This window comes from Bison bison, unplaced genomic scaffold, assembly GCF_000754665.1.
Source record: "Bison bison bison isolate TAMUID 2011002044 unplaced genomic scaffold, Bison_UMD1.0 scf7180017864048, whole genome shotgun sequence".
Lineage (NCBI taxonomy): Eukaryota > Metazoa > Chordata > Mammalia > Artiodactyla > Bovidae > Bison > Bison bison.
In genome coordinates, this window is record NW_011494620.1 from 2,922,066 (window position 1) to 2,938,146 (window position 16,081).

Genomic DNA, 16,081 nt, shown 5'->3' on the forward strand with positions numbered 1-16,081 from the left:
GGATTGGGGCAGGAGGAGAAGGGGACGACAGAGGATGAGATGGCTGGGTGGCATCACTGACTCAATGGACGTGGGTTTGGGTGAACTCCGGGAGTTGGTGATGGACAGGGAGGCCTGGCATGCTGCAATTCATGGGGTCTCAAAGTGTCAGACATGACTGAGCGACTGAACTGAACTGAAGTGATTTTTGAAACAAGTCTGGAATTTTTTCCTTGGATGTTTTTTGTTTTGCAAGTTCAGTTCAGTTCAGTCGCTCAGTCGTGTCTGACTCTTTGCGACCCCATGAATTGCAGCACACCAGGCCTCCCTGTCCATCACCAACTCCCAGAGTTCACTCAAACTCACATCCATAGAGTCAGTGATGCCATCCAGCCATCTCATCCTCTGTCGTCCCCTTCTCCTCCTGCCCCCAATCCCTCCCAGCGTCAGAGTCTTTTCCAGTGAGTCAACTCTTCACATGGCCAAAGTACTGGAGTTTCAGCTTTAGAATCAGTCCTTCCAAAGAAATCCCAGGGCTGATCTCCTTCAGAATGGACTGGTTGGATCTCCTTGCAGTCCAAGGGACTCTCAAGAGTCTTCTCCAACACCACAGTTCAAAAGCATCAATTCCTCGTGCTCAGCTTTCTTCACAGTCCAACTCTCACATCCATACATGACCACTAGAAAAACCATAGCCTTGACTAAACGGACCTTTGTTGGCAAAGTAATGTCTCTGCTTTTAAATATGCTATCTAGGTTGGTCATAACTTTCCTTCCAAAGAGTAAGAGTCTTTTAATTTCATGGCTGCAATCACCATCTGCAGTGATTTTGGAGCCCCCCCAAAAAAGTCTGACACTGTTTCCACTGTTTCCCCATCTATTTGCCATGAAGTGACGGGACTGGATGCCATGATCTTCATTTTCTGAATGTTGATCTTAAAGCCAACTTTTTCACTCTCCTCTTTCACTTTCATCAAGAGGCTTTTGAGTTCCTCTTCACTTTCTGCCATAAGGGTAGTATCACCTGCATATCTGAGGCTATTGGTATTTCTGCCAGCAATCTTGATTCCAGCTTGTGCTTCATCCAGCCCAGCGTTTCTCATGATGTACTCTGCATATAAGTTAAATAAGCAGGGTGACAATATACAGCCTTGACGTACTCCTTTTCCTATTTGGAACCAGTCTGTTGTTCCATGTCCAGTTCTAACTGTTGCTTCCTGACCTGCATGTAGGTTTCTCAAGAGGCAGGTCAGGTGGTCTGGTATGCCCATCTCTTTCAGAATTTTCCACAGTTTACTGTGTGTTGCACACACTCAATATTTCATACACCCAAGTACATGAGAATGTAGCTCATGGGTTAGGATTGTGTCTGTCTTGTTTAGTGATATATTCCCAGAACCTAGCAAAATGCCTAGTACACACAGTAGGTGTTCAGTAGTGGCCGTGAAATAGATGAGGAAATACCAGGGAGTTTCATTAAACCCTCCTTTAAAAGCAAACAAAGCTAATTTGGCTTTGTTTGGTGTTTTCATTTTTGTGTTATCCTATAATGATTTTCCTACATCTTGCCAACTAATAATGTATTGTGTAAACTGGACTTAAACTACAACGGGATGTTATGAATGTTAAGTTATGAGCCATGCCTCGAGGTTATTCCCACTGGCATGTAAAGGTCAATAAATCTTCAGTACTTGTGGTCATCTGCCAAGTGGTCCTATCTGAGGCCTGGGAGTGGACGAGACCCTGAAGCTCATGCAGACAGTCCTTCAACATTTGATACCAGATTAGAAAGAGAAGGGAATATTATTGTTATTGTCATAAACTGTTTGCTGCTTCACAGAGACACACCATATCCCTTAATAGAAAGGACATTGCCACATGTCTGTTGCAGGTGATATCATTTATGGTCGGGTCATGGTGGATCCAGTCCAGAATCTAGGTGATTCCTTTTACTGCAGCATTGAAAAGGTGTTTCTGTGCACCGGGGCTGATGGCTACGTTCCCAAGTACAATCCAACGAACGCAGAATACGGCTGCTTGGCTGATTCACCTTCACTCTTATATAGATTTAAAATTGTGGTAAGTGCTCTGACCCAAACAATGCACCAGATTAGACAGTCAAAGTTAATTGTTTCTGTCTTCTATTTTAAAACAAAAGCATCTTTTAAAAATGAAACCAAATGGTGATCTTTTATGGGAAAGGGTACTTGCACAAAACTAATAGGAAAACCTCCTGTGTTTGCAAACGTTGACATTATCCACAGCAATCCTTGTTTTCCTTATTGCCTAAAGGACAAAGCTCAACCAGAGACACAAGCCACCAGCTTTGGAAATGTCCTGTTTAATGCCAAACTGGCAGTGGATGACCCTGAAGCTATCCTCTTAGTGAATCAGCCTGGATCTGATGGATTTAAAGTCGACTCAACACCACTCTTTCAGGTGAGCCAGAAACAAGGTTCCTTACAATAGCTGTGCAATCACATGCCAGCCACTTAACATTGGAATGCCTCAGACATTTCCCAGATAAGAGGCAGTAATTGCCGTATTGTGTAGAGTTCACGTGAACTTTGAGTAAGATAATGCATGTAAACCGCTCCGGACCGTCCTGAGTGCATCATGCTGCTGCTGCTGCTGCTAAGTCACTTCAGTCTTGTCCGACTCTGTGCGACCCCATAGATGGCAGCCCACCAGGCTCCTCTGTCCCTGGGATTCTCCAGGCAAGAACACTGGAGTGGGTTGCCATTTCCTTCTCTAATGCATGAAAGTGAAAAGTGAAAGTGAAGTCACTCAGTCGTGCCCAACTCTTAGCGACCCCATGGACTGCAGCCTACCAGGCTCCTCCGCCCATGGGATTTTCCAGGCAAGAGTACTAGAGTGAGGTGCCATTGCCTTCTCCGAGTGCATCATGAACATTCCATAAACGTTAGCTGTTATTATGTTTATCAATATATTCATCATGTTTTATGTCTATATGTAATGAAGACCCTTATTCAGCCCAGAGTATAAATCTAAACCTGTTGGTTAGGAACTCTGGTGGTCTTCTTCAAAATCTCCTTTCATTTGACTTTTTATGACTATCTTTATTAGAGTGATCTTAAATGAACAGCTGGACTCAGAAAAACAATTGTGCACAGCACAGAAATCTCCATTCTTCATAGACCAAAATAAGAAGAGCTAACCTAGAGACAGAAGGTAGAAAGATACCCAGGAGACCATAACATTGAGCAGACAAATGAGACAAATTCAGAGATGTGTTCATATTGTGAATCCTTGGGGTAGCACGTGCATCTTTCAGGATGTTTACTGAAAATTGACTAAATAGGATGGGCTGGAGAAATATATTACCCTTATTCCACTAAGGGTTTCTCTTGTGGCTCAGCTGGTAAAGAATTCACCTGCAATGCTAAAGACCTGGCTTCGGTCCATGGGTTAGGAAGATCCCCCGGAGAAGGGAAAGACTACCCACTCCAGTGTTCTGGCCTGGAGAATTGAATGAACTCTATAGTTCATGGGGTCGCAAAGAGTTGGACACGACTGAGCAACTCTGACTTCACTATTTTGCTAAAGAGGGAATTTAAGGAAGCATGTCTGTTATCCTGAATCTTTTCAAATAGGAAGTCAAAGTACGATTTTTTAAAAATATTTGCTTGTTAATTTATGTATTTGACTGTGCCAGGTCTTAACTGTAGCAAGCAGGATCTTTAGTTCCAGCATGTGAACTCTGAGTTGCGGCATGCAGGATCTAGCTCCCGGACCAGGGACTCAACTCAGGCCCCTGCATTGGGAGCACATAAACTGAGCCACCAGGACCAGGACCACCAGGGAAATCCTGACTTTTTGTTTGTTTGTTTTTATTGTTAGCCCTCAAAGCATTTGACCTGAAGTCAAATCCTGAAGTCTTTGAAGAACCTTCTTTTCACAGACCCTGAAAAAAGCAGAAGAAGTTTTCTATGGCCTTATATGTAAATACACAGCAAGACACACTAGAAAAAGAGTTCTGAGCTTCAGAAAGTCTTACCTCTAGCCCTGCCTCTGATTCTAACTAGTTTAATGATATTGGGCAAGTCACTTAACTGCTATGTATTCTCATTTGCTCATTTTTAAACTTTTTTTAATTGTTAAATTTTTATATGTTTTTAAAGGTTACTGTCTCATTTACAAGTACTAATATTACAAGATATTGGCTCTATCTCCATGTCATACAGTACATCCTTATTGCCTATCTTGCATCCAATAGTTTTTTCATCTCCCACTTCCCAATCCTTATGTTGACCCTCCCCTCTGCTGGTAACCACTCATTTACTCTCTGTGTCTGTGTCATCCACTCATTTTTTAAGTGAATACGTTAGACTGTGTGGTCTGGAGTTCTCTGCAGCCCTGACAGATATTTACCTGCACATGCTCCCTTAAGAGTTGCACAGAGTATTTTACAGAGTGCTTTACACAAAGCCTTGCACAGACTACACATATAGCAATATTAAATATATTAATTCTGCAGACTAAATTAAATGATTATTCATGATCTCTGTTATGAATTTCTCTTGCAGAGAGTTGTGAATTTTTAGATTGCCCTAGGATTAAATTTTCTAATGAGTAGAATTGTGTTTCTAGGTTGCTCTGGGTCGAGAATGGTACGTACACACCATCTACACAGTAAGATCGAAAGACAGTGCCAACCGAGGCATTGGCAAACGCAGCGTGGAGTACCGGTACCACTCTTTGGTGGGTCAAGGGAAGCCCCAGGCAGCTACCAAGAGCCGGAAGAAGAGGGAGATCAGAAGCAGCCCTCCGCTGGCGTGGGAAATCGGGGCTGAGAACAACCGGGGAACGAACATCCAGCACGTCGCCCTGGACCGCAGCAGCAGGAAGCAGATCCTTCACGGGAGGGTTTCCCCTGACGGCGTCCTCCCCCGGGAGCTCAACAGTCCCAGCTCTGAGGTCAGCCTGCTCATGGTGGTGGGGGGCGTCGTGGTGGGACTCCTGGCCGTCATCCTCACTGCCGTCGCGGTGAGGATGCACCAGGGCAAGAAGGGTGCCAGGAGGAAGGACGCACCCAAGGACCCCGGCAGCCGTGAGCCCATGATGCCCTCAGTGAGCCACCACAGCGACAGCTCGGAGGTTTGATGGCTGCAGGGGAAACCCAGCCTTTTCCTCCAGTGCCCAAGAAAAGACAATCAAAACCAACCCAGTGCTTCTGTCGACAGCAGAGAACTGGGGACTTCTGTGACAAAGCTGCTCAGAGGACCTGCCTGTACTAGTGAACATTGACTGGCATTCTGTCTACTCATTCAGGCATCAGAGGACACCTTCAGACTATAGACCACATCTTTCCTCTTGCCCAGAAGGCATCAAGTGCATATCCAGGTGTACACAGAGCCATGGTAGGCGGCGACGAATGTACTCACCTTAGGCATTTTCTCTACGCAGTGGAGATGAACCTGGTGCTCACAGACTCCTTCAGAAACTTAACAGGAGTCTCTTGTTGCTATGTTGGTGTGAATCTTGAAGGTGCAATTATCACACTGTTTATTCATTACATAACATTTTAGTACTCGAAAGGTTTTCATCAGTAGTCTTGAAGAATGATAAACACATTGTTTATGGTGACAAGTTTTCTAATAAGCGAAGACAGCATGGAATTATGACCAAGGGTAGCTCAACCCACAAATCACCTTTTTTTCCTACTTGAGAGGGAGTGGAAGGAAAGATAGAGGGCAAGTAGCTCAGCCACTTGCATTTGCTTTGTTCCTCATCTTCGTCGGATCCTGCTTGTTTCATTTGCTTATTTAATTTTAAATTAAACCAAAGAATATGTTGAGTCTGGAGAAGATGGTTGAAGAGAGACTGCTCTGTTTGGGTACATAGTAAGAAATAGTAGAGTTCTTGTGTGATAATATACCTTATTGGTGCTCATTTGTGGGACATGAGAAGGATGGTGACAGTTTGATGATGAAGAAATGCCATAGAGTTAGATCCCCATTTACAAGACAATGTTCTCGAAGAACTGAGCCTAGATGTTTGCAGTATTTAACCCATAAATGATAAGGAGAAATGTCATTATGATGGTGAAGGGAGAAAGTGGTATTTATTAATATAATATGTTTAACCAAAGTGCCTCTTACGTATACTTTATAGAATAAAAGAACATTTTGACAATGACACATGAGGTTAACCCTCACAATAGCATTACACAATGAGGTCCTAAATGTAAATTGTCCAGAAGGCATTTTATTAGCTTCCTAAGCAGCACCTGGTCCAAACAATGGGAATCCCTTCAACCGTCATTCCAGAGATGATCTTAGAGATGGCCAGCATCACTGATCATACTCTTCTTCTTCTTTTTTTGGCCATGCCACAAGGCATGCAAGATCTTACTTCCCCAACCAAGGATCGAACCTGTGCCCCCTGCAGTGGAAGCTCAGAGTTCTAACCACTGGACCACCAGGGAATCACCAATCATATTCTTCTTTGATCAAAGAAGAAAGCTTCAGCTCTCTGACATCTTCAGTTCTGTGAAATGAACTGCATTGCAGTCCATCTCAGTATCTAAAAATACTGTTTCCAGGGTTAAAAACCAAGGAACTTGAGTGAGCTTATTTGAAAAGCCTCCCATTGTCTTTCTGAGAAATGTGGTTTCACCAAATAGCGGAATTTTCAGTTGATAAGGGAATATGTCAGTAGTTTAGTGACCAATCTTCCAAAAGTTAGTACATGTATTTTAAGCAGAAATAGGTCAGCAGGAAAAGAACCTGACCTAAAGACTCCCTCTCAAGTGCTGTCTGGGATTCCCTCTCATGCCTAGGTATAATCTGGCCAAGCTGGACATTCTGGTGGACTGGAGATTTTTAGAAGGTCAATGACTCAGTCAGTAAAGAAACCGCCTGCAATGCAGGAGATGCAGGTTCAATCCCTGGGTTGGGTAGATCCTCTGGAGCAGGGCATGGCAATCCACTTGCCTGGGAAATCCCGTGGACAGAGGAGGCTGGTGGGCTGCAGTCCGTGGGTGGCAAAGAGTCAGACACGGCTGACTAATACAGTCACAGCGGCCTCCTCGGGTCATTCAGGCACTTTCAAGCTGGTGTCTGTGAGCCCCAGTCATTTCACTTCACTGGAGAAAAGAAGTGACATTGGTGCTGGGAGAGAGGCCAGAAGTAACCGGTGCGTCCCTCTCTTCTTTGGGGGCAGCCCTGAACTTGACATTCAAAGTCTTTTAAAGAATAGGGTAGACTGTAGTCTTCTTGCACTGGGGAATACATAAATGTCACCTAAAACTCCAGTGTAGGTGGTCCACGGGAGGACTTCTATACACAGAAAGTACTGTATGACCCAGGAGATCACTTATCAAATAAACATTAATACTTTCTTAATGATCACTTTCCCTTTTATTTTGCTTTCTGGTAGATGCTTAGCGACTTCTTTGGCTACCTCGTGACTTGCATAAGAATGGGCATTTCTTTAGCAACTTTAAATAGCGTGTGGACTTTTTTTACAACTTAGCATAGGATTCAGTTTTATGGAAACTTAGAGCAAGTACTCTCAATTGACTTTATATTATGTTTTATTAAGATGCTCTGAGCCTGATTGTCAAACAGCCTTGGGGGTTTCTATCACTGACTATGTTATCAGGCAAGCGTCATTACAAGAAGGCTATTGTAAACCTTTGGGCCAGGCTGGTTTTATACCAAATTTCTCTCTACAATGAGTTGTTCTGGTGAGATGACTGGATAAATTGGAGAGCTCACGTAATATAGAAAATGCCCTTTCTAGAAAAATCTCTTCTTCTCTGCCCATCTCCTTCTCTATTTCCCTTTCTCTTCTTCCTTCCCCATGGGGGTGGAGGGAAAAGAGCCTATGGGAAATAGGCAGGTATAGCTTTCTTAAGTATGAACTACTTGGACTTCTGCATCATTTGTTAATATATGTATACTTAATATGTGATTTAATAGATGTCTAATCATTAAAAACTCTTTAGTGGAAAAAAAAAGGCATCAGACATATGCTTTTCTGTACAGTAAGACAGACCCTTATAGAATAGTTTCAATATTCTAGTTTTAGAGAATCATTCTAGTAAAATAAATTCCCATATATACATAAAATAAATACCTAAAATAAATTCCCATAGAGGACAGGGTGTAAGCAGTAATCACTCCTTAGATCTCAGTAGCTTCTGACTCCAACAAAACAAGGTCTGTTGACATTGCATAGGAAACACAAAACTCAATATTAAGCATTAACTGCTCACCTGACATGAACCATGAAACATTAAAATGCATAAGTGTGTTTTAACATATGGTTTTATTTATTTCAGTTCGTTCCCTCAGTTAATATTTACTGAATGTTCCTCTAGGATTAGCCCAAGCTACTGTTCGTACCCTGGGGCAGGTTACCATCAAATGTGGCTGTTTCTTTGGACTGAAGGGATCAAGATTTGCATTTGTCTCCCTCTTGGATGAAGAAGACACTAAGCCTATCTGTGAACTATAGTTTAACAACCTCTCTCCACAGGAGCAGAGGAGTCAGCTCCTCTCCATCTAAAGAACCCCACATGTTATGGATCATTCTGAACACAGATCTAACACCAAATATTTCAAATAAGAAATTTGATGGAATCATCCTTTACACAACTGTGCAGAGAAAGCATGTTGCAGAGAGCTGGGTCGCTGAGTCGAGGCCCACTCTTTGTGACCCCATGGACTGTAGCCCGCCAGGCTCCTCCATCCATGGAATTTCCCAGGCCAGAATACTGGAGTGGGTTGCCATTTCCTTCTCCAGGGGATCTTCCTGACCCAGAGCCTGAACCCCCCATCTCCTGCATTGGCAGGCAAATTCTTTACCACTGAGGCACCAGGGAAGCCCCAGTAATGTGGGAGGCCCGGCGTATTTTTTCTTCTTCATGGAAGATAGGCCTACTTTATTCCAAGGATGTGGTGTAACAGCTAAGCTGTTTAACATCAACCGCATGTCCTAAAGTCGCACGCTGTGATTCACACAAGCATCACGATTTGCGAATGATATGAAGAAAGGCCACTAGTAATCCGCTGCCATTCTAGTGCAGAGTGTTTGTGACAAGAGGATTGACTCTGGGCTCAATGCCAAGGGATTCAGTTCTGGAAGCAACAAAGAGCCTCTTTATCAAGTTATCTTACCTCTTATTATTTTCCAAGTTACCAACTCCAAAGTGTTAGTCATTCAGTCATGTCCAACCCTTTGCAACCCCATGGACTGTATCCTGCTGGTGTCCATGGAATTCTCCAGACAAGAATACTGGAGTGGATTGCCACTTCCTTCTCCAGGGGATCTTCCCAATCCAGGGATCGAACCGGTGTCTCCTGTGTCTCTTGCATTGCAGGCAGATTTTTAACCATCTGAGCCACCAGCCTACTCACCAACTCCAAAGTCAATTTTCAAAATGAAAACAGAACTGAGTAAAAACCACAGAGAGCCCTTCCTCAGACAAATTGGTGCTAGGGGTTAAAATAGCCCCAGCCTGAGAAATGTTAGGGTAACAATAACAGTGAAATGGAATGACATCTAGATTTTAAGAGTTGGGAATTTGATTTCAGCTACTGCTTTGAAAATATCTATTTAGGATTAACTTAGAAATCAATGTTATACTTTAATAGGAAAAAGAAAAGAAATATTTTTAAAGATGCAAATAATTTACAAATTATAATTTACATAATTATACTAATTTGAAAGCCAGAATATTATGGATCTTTGAAACTTTCATTTTTTTTCTAGCCATGATAGCAATAATAAAAGGATGGAAACAGGTGTCTTCACTGACCATATGGCAAATTAATAGAACACACATGCTCAACAGCCCAACTTGTCAAGGCTTTAAAAAGTATAATTTGGCCAGAAACTATAAATACTACTCTTAACACACACACGGAGGCTCACATGCATTAAAAAAAAAAAAAAATCACACTTCTAGGAAATAATGACCCGAAAACCATAGTTTTAACTGGAATTGCCCATTATGAAGATTTTCAAGGTCAACACAATGCTCATTTGTAAAAACAGACCATAGTGGGAGTTTCTTTGATACTAATTCCAAGGTTAATGTGTTTCCTTAAGAGATCGTTTCCCTAGAACTGATTCAAGTAATATTAATACATAGTTGGACTGTGAAGAAAGCTGAGTGCCGAAGAATTGATGCTTTTGAACTGTGGTGTTGGAGAAGACTCTTGAGAGTCCCTTGGACTGCAAGGAGATCCAAGCAGTCCACTCTGAAGGAGATCAGCCCTGGGATTTCTTTGGAAGGAATGGTGCTAAAGCTGAAACTCCAGTACTTTGGCCACCTCATGCGAAGAGTTGACTCATTGGAAAAGACCCTGATGCTGGGAGGGATTGGGGGCAGGAGGAGAAGGGGACGACAGAGGATGAGATGGCTGGATGGCATCACCAACTCGATGGACATGAGTCTGAATGAACTCCAGGAGTTGGTGATGGCCAGGGAGGCCTGGCGTGCTGCGATTCATGGGATCGCAGAGTCGGACACGACTGAGCGACTGAACTGAACTGAACTGAATGACATAGGTTTCTAGTTTCTTCTTAGAAACTATCCATATGTTCAAGGTAACCGTGTTTAATTCTCTCTGTTTCCATATCCTTCGATATTAAGAACATAGTACTTTGAGATTTTGGTAGTTATTTTGATAAGAGATTCTAAAACAGAAATGCATGATATTTTCCTACAGTTTTTACTAAAAAGATTACAAAGAAACCTTTAAAATAGGGAAAGAAAGCTGATTCTTTTAGAACTAAAGTTGATAAACAATACAGACTAATGTGAGACTTTGTTTTCATGGAAGAAAAATGAGAATGTTGAACTTACAAACTTTTAAACAAGAAAGGTGTTTTTTTTCCCTTTCCTGTCTTTCAAGTGCATTTGCTTTCTGTTCCTTAATATTTGTTTATATTGTTTTCAATATTGTGTTTTGCTAAAGAACAAATTCAACAACATCAAAAACTACTGCTCTAGCAACAACATCTACTTTCACTTTGTTTTCTTTCCGTTTTCCCTCCTTTATGTCCTTGTTTCTCTTGTGGGCTTGTTTTTTACCCTCTCTGAGATCTGTCATTTTTTCAGTAGTGCTTCCCTTTTAGTTTTGAAACCGTTACTGTTTTCACTAAATCGTTAGTGTTCTCAGTCATCTGAAAGCTGGCAAGTGAGCACAGGGCTTGTATAGTGTCCCTTCTTTAGAAAACGTTAAGGCTTTTGGATGAAGGAGGAGGAAAGAACTTCCTGCAAAAGATCAAAGGCATCATATTGAATAATGTGATGACAATCTGTGTCTTGATTTTTCTCTCAGTGGAGATTCAACATTGACATTTAAAATGTAAAAAACATCCCTTTAAGAATTTAATTGAGCAAGAATAAAAGGTCAAAGATCACAAGATGAGGTTGTTTTGGATGATGGAATACTTTGGAATGAAATGAATGGCCAGAAACTTTGTTGAAATGTTAACACTGTTGAAGTATTTAAAATTACAGTCATCAAATGCACAAAACTCCTTTACTGCTGCCCAGATGTGGCTTCCACTGAGTACATGATTGTTTAGACACTCTCAGTGAATTTCTGCTACAGACATTTATTTTTTCTGATGTTTGAGTGATCCTGTAACAGGAAATCTCAGTACTGTAGCTAAAAAGAAGAAGAAAGAAAAGAGAAACGTAAACTTTAAAAACTAATATTAAAAACAAAGACCATTATAATAAAAATCACTTAAAATATAAGAAGATAATTATTAGTAAGACTAAAAGAAAATTTCTGTAAGGGCCCACATTAAGCACATTACAAAAAGAATACAAAGCAGAGTCTTTGTCTGTGGCTTTAGGAATTCAAGCTTTTGGCAAGATATTTTTTAAGTCCATTTGTCTATACAAAAAACTTTATCCTGGACAAAGAATTGTGTGCTTTATAATCATTTTAAGTGCCTGCTTGTGTATCAAGTGCCCTCCAAAACACTCGACAAATTTATATTTATCTAGCCCCCGAGTGACATAACGGTGTGTAATAGAATTATTTGAGAACTTAATAGCCTTTGTGATTTTTCCCATGGGAATTCTTCACACAGAGTCTAGGTTTATTTTTTCTATTTACTAAGGCACTGCATATTTGCTGGAGATTGAAGTTTATCCCTGGGAATTCAATTATGCAAACAATTTGGAGTTATTCAGTCTTAAGTCCACGTCTAAATGAATTCTTCTCCCCTTGTGTTTTATAACTGCACCTGTTTTCCTTTACAACATATCACATGTTGAATATAAATAAAACCCGTATAAACATAAAGTGTTCAAACGGCTAAGTTATTGGGGTGTACTCTATACCTTTTAGCCACACAAAAATCACGGGATCCCTGTAGTCGGCAATGACTGGCAGTTGTTTTCCATTCTGATTCTACAGCCTTGAGCATCTGTAGGTTTTCACCCTGGGACCTACAGGTCTGTCTACCCCATGACTTCCTTAATGCTGGTGGTGAAATACTGCTGCTCCTCAGGGTCTTAGCACCTGCCTACCCATTGTAACAGGTGCAGGCACGGCCAGAGAGCTGCCAGGGCAATGGATATTTAGAGACAACAACATACTTAAGTGACTAACATTTCACGGGGTGGGGCCATGGCAGATGAGAGGGAAGGTTGACTAGACCTGGCTAAGCTGCACTGGTGAAGATGAACCAACTCATCTGATCTGTTGCCAAGGGTCTTTACTGCCAAGGAGATTAGTCACTTCTTTGCAAAGTTAACCTAAGTTAATGGGCTTCCATGGTGCCTTGGTGCAAAGAATCCATCTGCCAATGCAGGAGACTCAGGTTCTATCCTTGGGTTGGCAAGCTCCCCTGGAGTAAGAAATGGCTACCCACTCCAGAATTCTGGCTGGGAAAATCCCAGGAACAGAGGAGAATGGTGGGCTACAGTCCACAGGGTCGCAGAGTCAGACAAGACTTAGCAACTAAACAACAGCAACAAACCTAAGTCAGTAATCTCGTTTGGTTTATTTTAATATCATTTGATTATTTTAAATCAGTCATTTATTAATTTTACATTAGTTTGTATTTATTTTATTTTTGTTGTTGTTGACCACACTGCAGGATCTTAGTTTCCTTGACCAGGGATTGAACCCGCACCCTTGGCAGTGAAAGCACAGAATCTTAACCACTGGACCACCAGGGAATTCCCTAATATTTTAATGCCAAAAGGAAACAAAAAGACAGCCCTTTATTGGTACTGAAGTAGTGAAAGTGAAAGTCACTCAGCCATGTCGGACTATTTTGTGACCCCGTGACTATACAGTCCACAGAATTCTCCAGGCCAGAATACTGGAGTAGGTAGCCTTTCCCTTCTCCAGGGGATCTTTCCAACCCAGGGATTGAACCAGGGTCTCTTGCATTGCAGGTGGATTCTTTACCAACTGAGCTATCAGGGAAGCCCTGCTATTGAAGAATTACCCCCTAAAATGGGCAAAATACACAGAATTATTGGAGCTGGGGGGACGGGAAACTCCTGTGTCAAAGTTCTCCCAACACTTCCAAGAGTCAGGGGAGAAAAAGTTGTGTTTTAGCAGAAAGGTTGTGATCAGCAACAGAGATATGTGGATGGATTGGTCAGTCCCCGCCACAGAAGAAAAAGAAGGTCTGTGTGCTGGAAATTTCCAAGCTGTGAGGGAGAAAGCCTGGCCTTCAGGAGCTTGGGGAGTGGAACCAAGAAAGGGAAGACTGACCATCCAGCTCCACGAGGATACTGACAGTTAGAACTAAGATCTCCCTGCCAGAAAGTCACAACCACCCCAAGAGGCGCTCAATTTAAAGGAAACGTCCCCAAGCCAGAATTAGTCAAAGTGGACCTGACTAGAGAAAAAAGCCATCAGGAGATGAGTCAGGCCCATTTGAGCTGACCCTATACAGACTCCTGCCTAACCACCAGCTGCCATATCTTAAATAGAAAGTGAAAGTGCTAGTCTCTCTGCTGCTGCTGCTGCTGAGTCACTTCAGTCACGTCCGACTCTGTGCGACCCCACGGACGGCAGCCCACCAGGCACCCCGGTCCCTGGGATTCTCCAGGCAAGAACACTGGAGTGGGTTGCCATTTCCTTCTCCATTGCAGGAAAGTGAAATGTGAAAGTGAAGTTGCTCAGTTGTGTCCGACTCTTCACGACCCCATGGACTGCAGCCTACCAGGCTCCTCCGTCCATGGGATTTTCCAGGCAAGAGTACTGGAGTGGGTTGCCATCGCTCATCTCTTTCAGTTGTGTCCAACTCTTTGCGACCCCATGGACTGTAGCCCACCCCACTCCTCTGTCCATGGGATTCTCCAGGCAAGAATACCGAAGTGGGTTGCCATTCCTTCTCCAGGGGATCTTCCCCACCCAGGGATCAAACCTGGATCTCCTGCATTGCAGGCAGATTCTTTACTCTCTGAGCCACCAGGGAAGCCCAATAAAACTCTTAAATGTAAGTTTTATTATAATTCAGGTATGACAAGGCCAACAGATTAAGAGATAATTGCCATTGAAAAGATACTTATTATACTCAGCTCCCAAAATGAGCGCCAGGGGAGCCACAGTGTCCATCAGGAGGCAAAAGGAGTGAAGGTGAAGTGTAGGCAAGAGCCACTACTGTGGTTTCCATGGGAAGGGATGGATAAGGCAGGTGAACTTGTGTAGGATGAGCTGAACACTGAGCTGAAATTATTAGGTTTGAATCATTTCACTGGGCTCTAGACAGAGTTGTCTCTGCTTACCTAGTGCCTGGCGCTGGGGTGATTGGAGCACATAGATCTAGACCAGAGTGTTAGAGCCAGAGAAAGGAGGCGGGTCGGGTAGGAGCTCTGAATTGCTTGGTTTGCATATGAAAGACACACAGGTCTAGGAATTGGTTAGCCTTCTTGGACTCTATGGCTTCCTTAGTGGCTCAGAATGTAAGGAATCTGCTGCCTACAGTGCAAGAGACATGTGGCTTGATCCCTGAGACAGGAAAGATACCTGAAGGAAGAAATGGCAACCCACTCCAGTATCCTCTCTTGGAGAATTCCATGAACAGAAGACCCTAGTGGGTTCCAGTCCACGGGGTTGCAGAGAGTCAGATGCAACACTTTCACTCGAGTTATAGAGTCAGTTGAATCTACTGAAAAATTTGTAAGTTGTGAATTGTCCAAAAATCATATAAAGCATGATATGGCTTAATGGGGAAAAAACAGGTTAGAAAATCAAAAGTAGAGTGGGATCTCCGTTTCGCATTTGTATGCAGATAGTCCCTTACAAATAGCTGTGAAAAGAAGAGAAGCAAAAAGCAAAGGAGAAAAGGAAAGATATAAATATCTGAGTGCAGAGTTCCGAAGAATAGCAAGAAGAGATAAGAAAGCCTTCCTCAGTGATCAATGCAAAGAAATAGAGGAAAACAACAGAATGGGAAAAACTAGAGATCTCTTCAAGAAAATTAGAGATACCAAAGGAATATTTCATGCAAAGATGGGCTCGATAAAGGACAGAAATGGTATGGACCTAACAGAAGCAGAAGATATGAAAAAGAGGTGGCAAGAATACACAGAAGAATTGTACAAAAAAGATCTTCACGACCCAGATAATTACGATGGTGTGATCACTGACCTAGGGCCAGACATCCTGGAATGTGAAGTCAAGTGGGCCTTAGAAAGCATCAGTACAAACAAAGCTAATGGAGGTGATGGAATTCCAGTTCAGCTATCTCAAATCCTGACAGATGATGCTGTGAAAGTGCTGCACTCAATATGCCAGCAAATTTGGAAAACTCAGCAGTGGCCACAGACCTGGAAAAGGTCAGTTTTCATTCCAATCCCAAAGAAAGGCAATGCCAAAGAATGCTCAAACTACCGCACAATTGCACTCATCTCACATGCTAGTAAAGTAATGCTCAAAATTCTCCAAGCCAGGCTTCAGCAATACATGAACTGTGAATTTCCTGATGTTCAAGCTGGTTTGAGAAAAGGCAGAGGAACCAGAGATCAAATCGCCAACATCCATTGGATCATGGAAAAAGCAAGAGAGTTCCAGAAAAACATCTATTTCTGCTTTATTGATTATGCAAAAGCCTTTGACTGTGTGGATCACAATAAACTGTG

At 42.4% G+C, this 16,081-nt stretch overlaps 1 protein-coding gene across 1 annotated transcript in view; it reads left to right on the top strand.

The window, feature by feature from the left end:
- Positions 1-6,900, top strand: part of FREM2 (FRAS1 related extracellular matrix protein 2) — a gene marked incomplete at its 5' end in the record, with an annotated part of 154,523 nt that extends 147,623 nt beyond the window's left edge. The window contains 3 exons of the mRNA XM_010835728.1: positions 1,871-2,058; positions 2,272-2,418; positions 4,591-6,900. Of these exons, the coding sequence (XP_010834030.1) occupies positions 1,871-2,058; positions 2,272-2,418; positions 4,591-5,103 (848 nt within the window). The remainder of the gene's footprint in view (positions 1-1,870; positions 2,059-2,271; positions 2,419-4,590) is intronic.
- Positions 6,901-16,081: the final 9,181 nt, after the last annotated feature.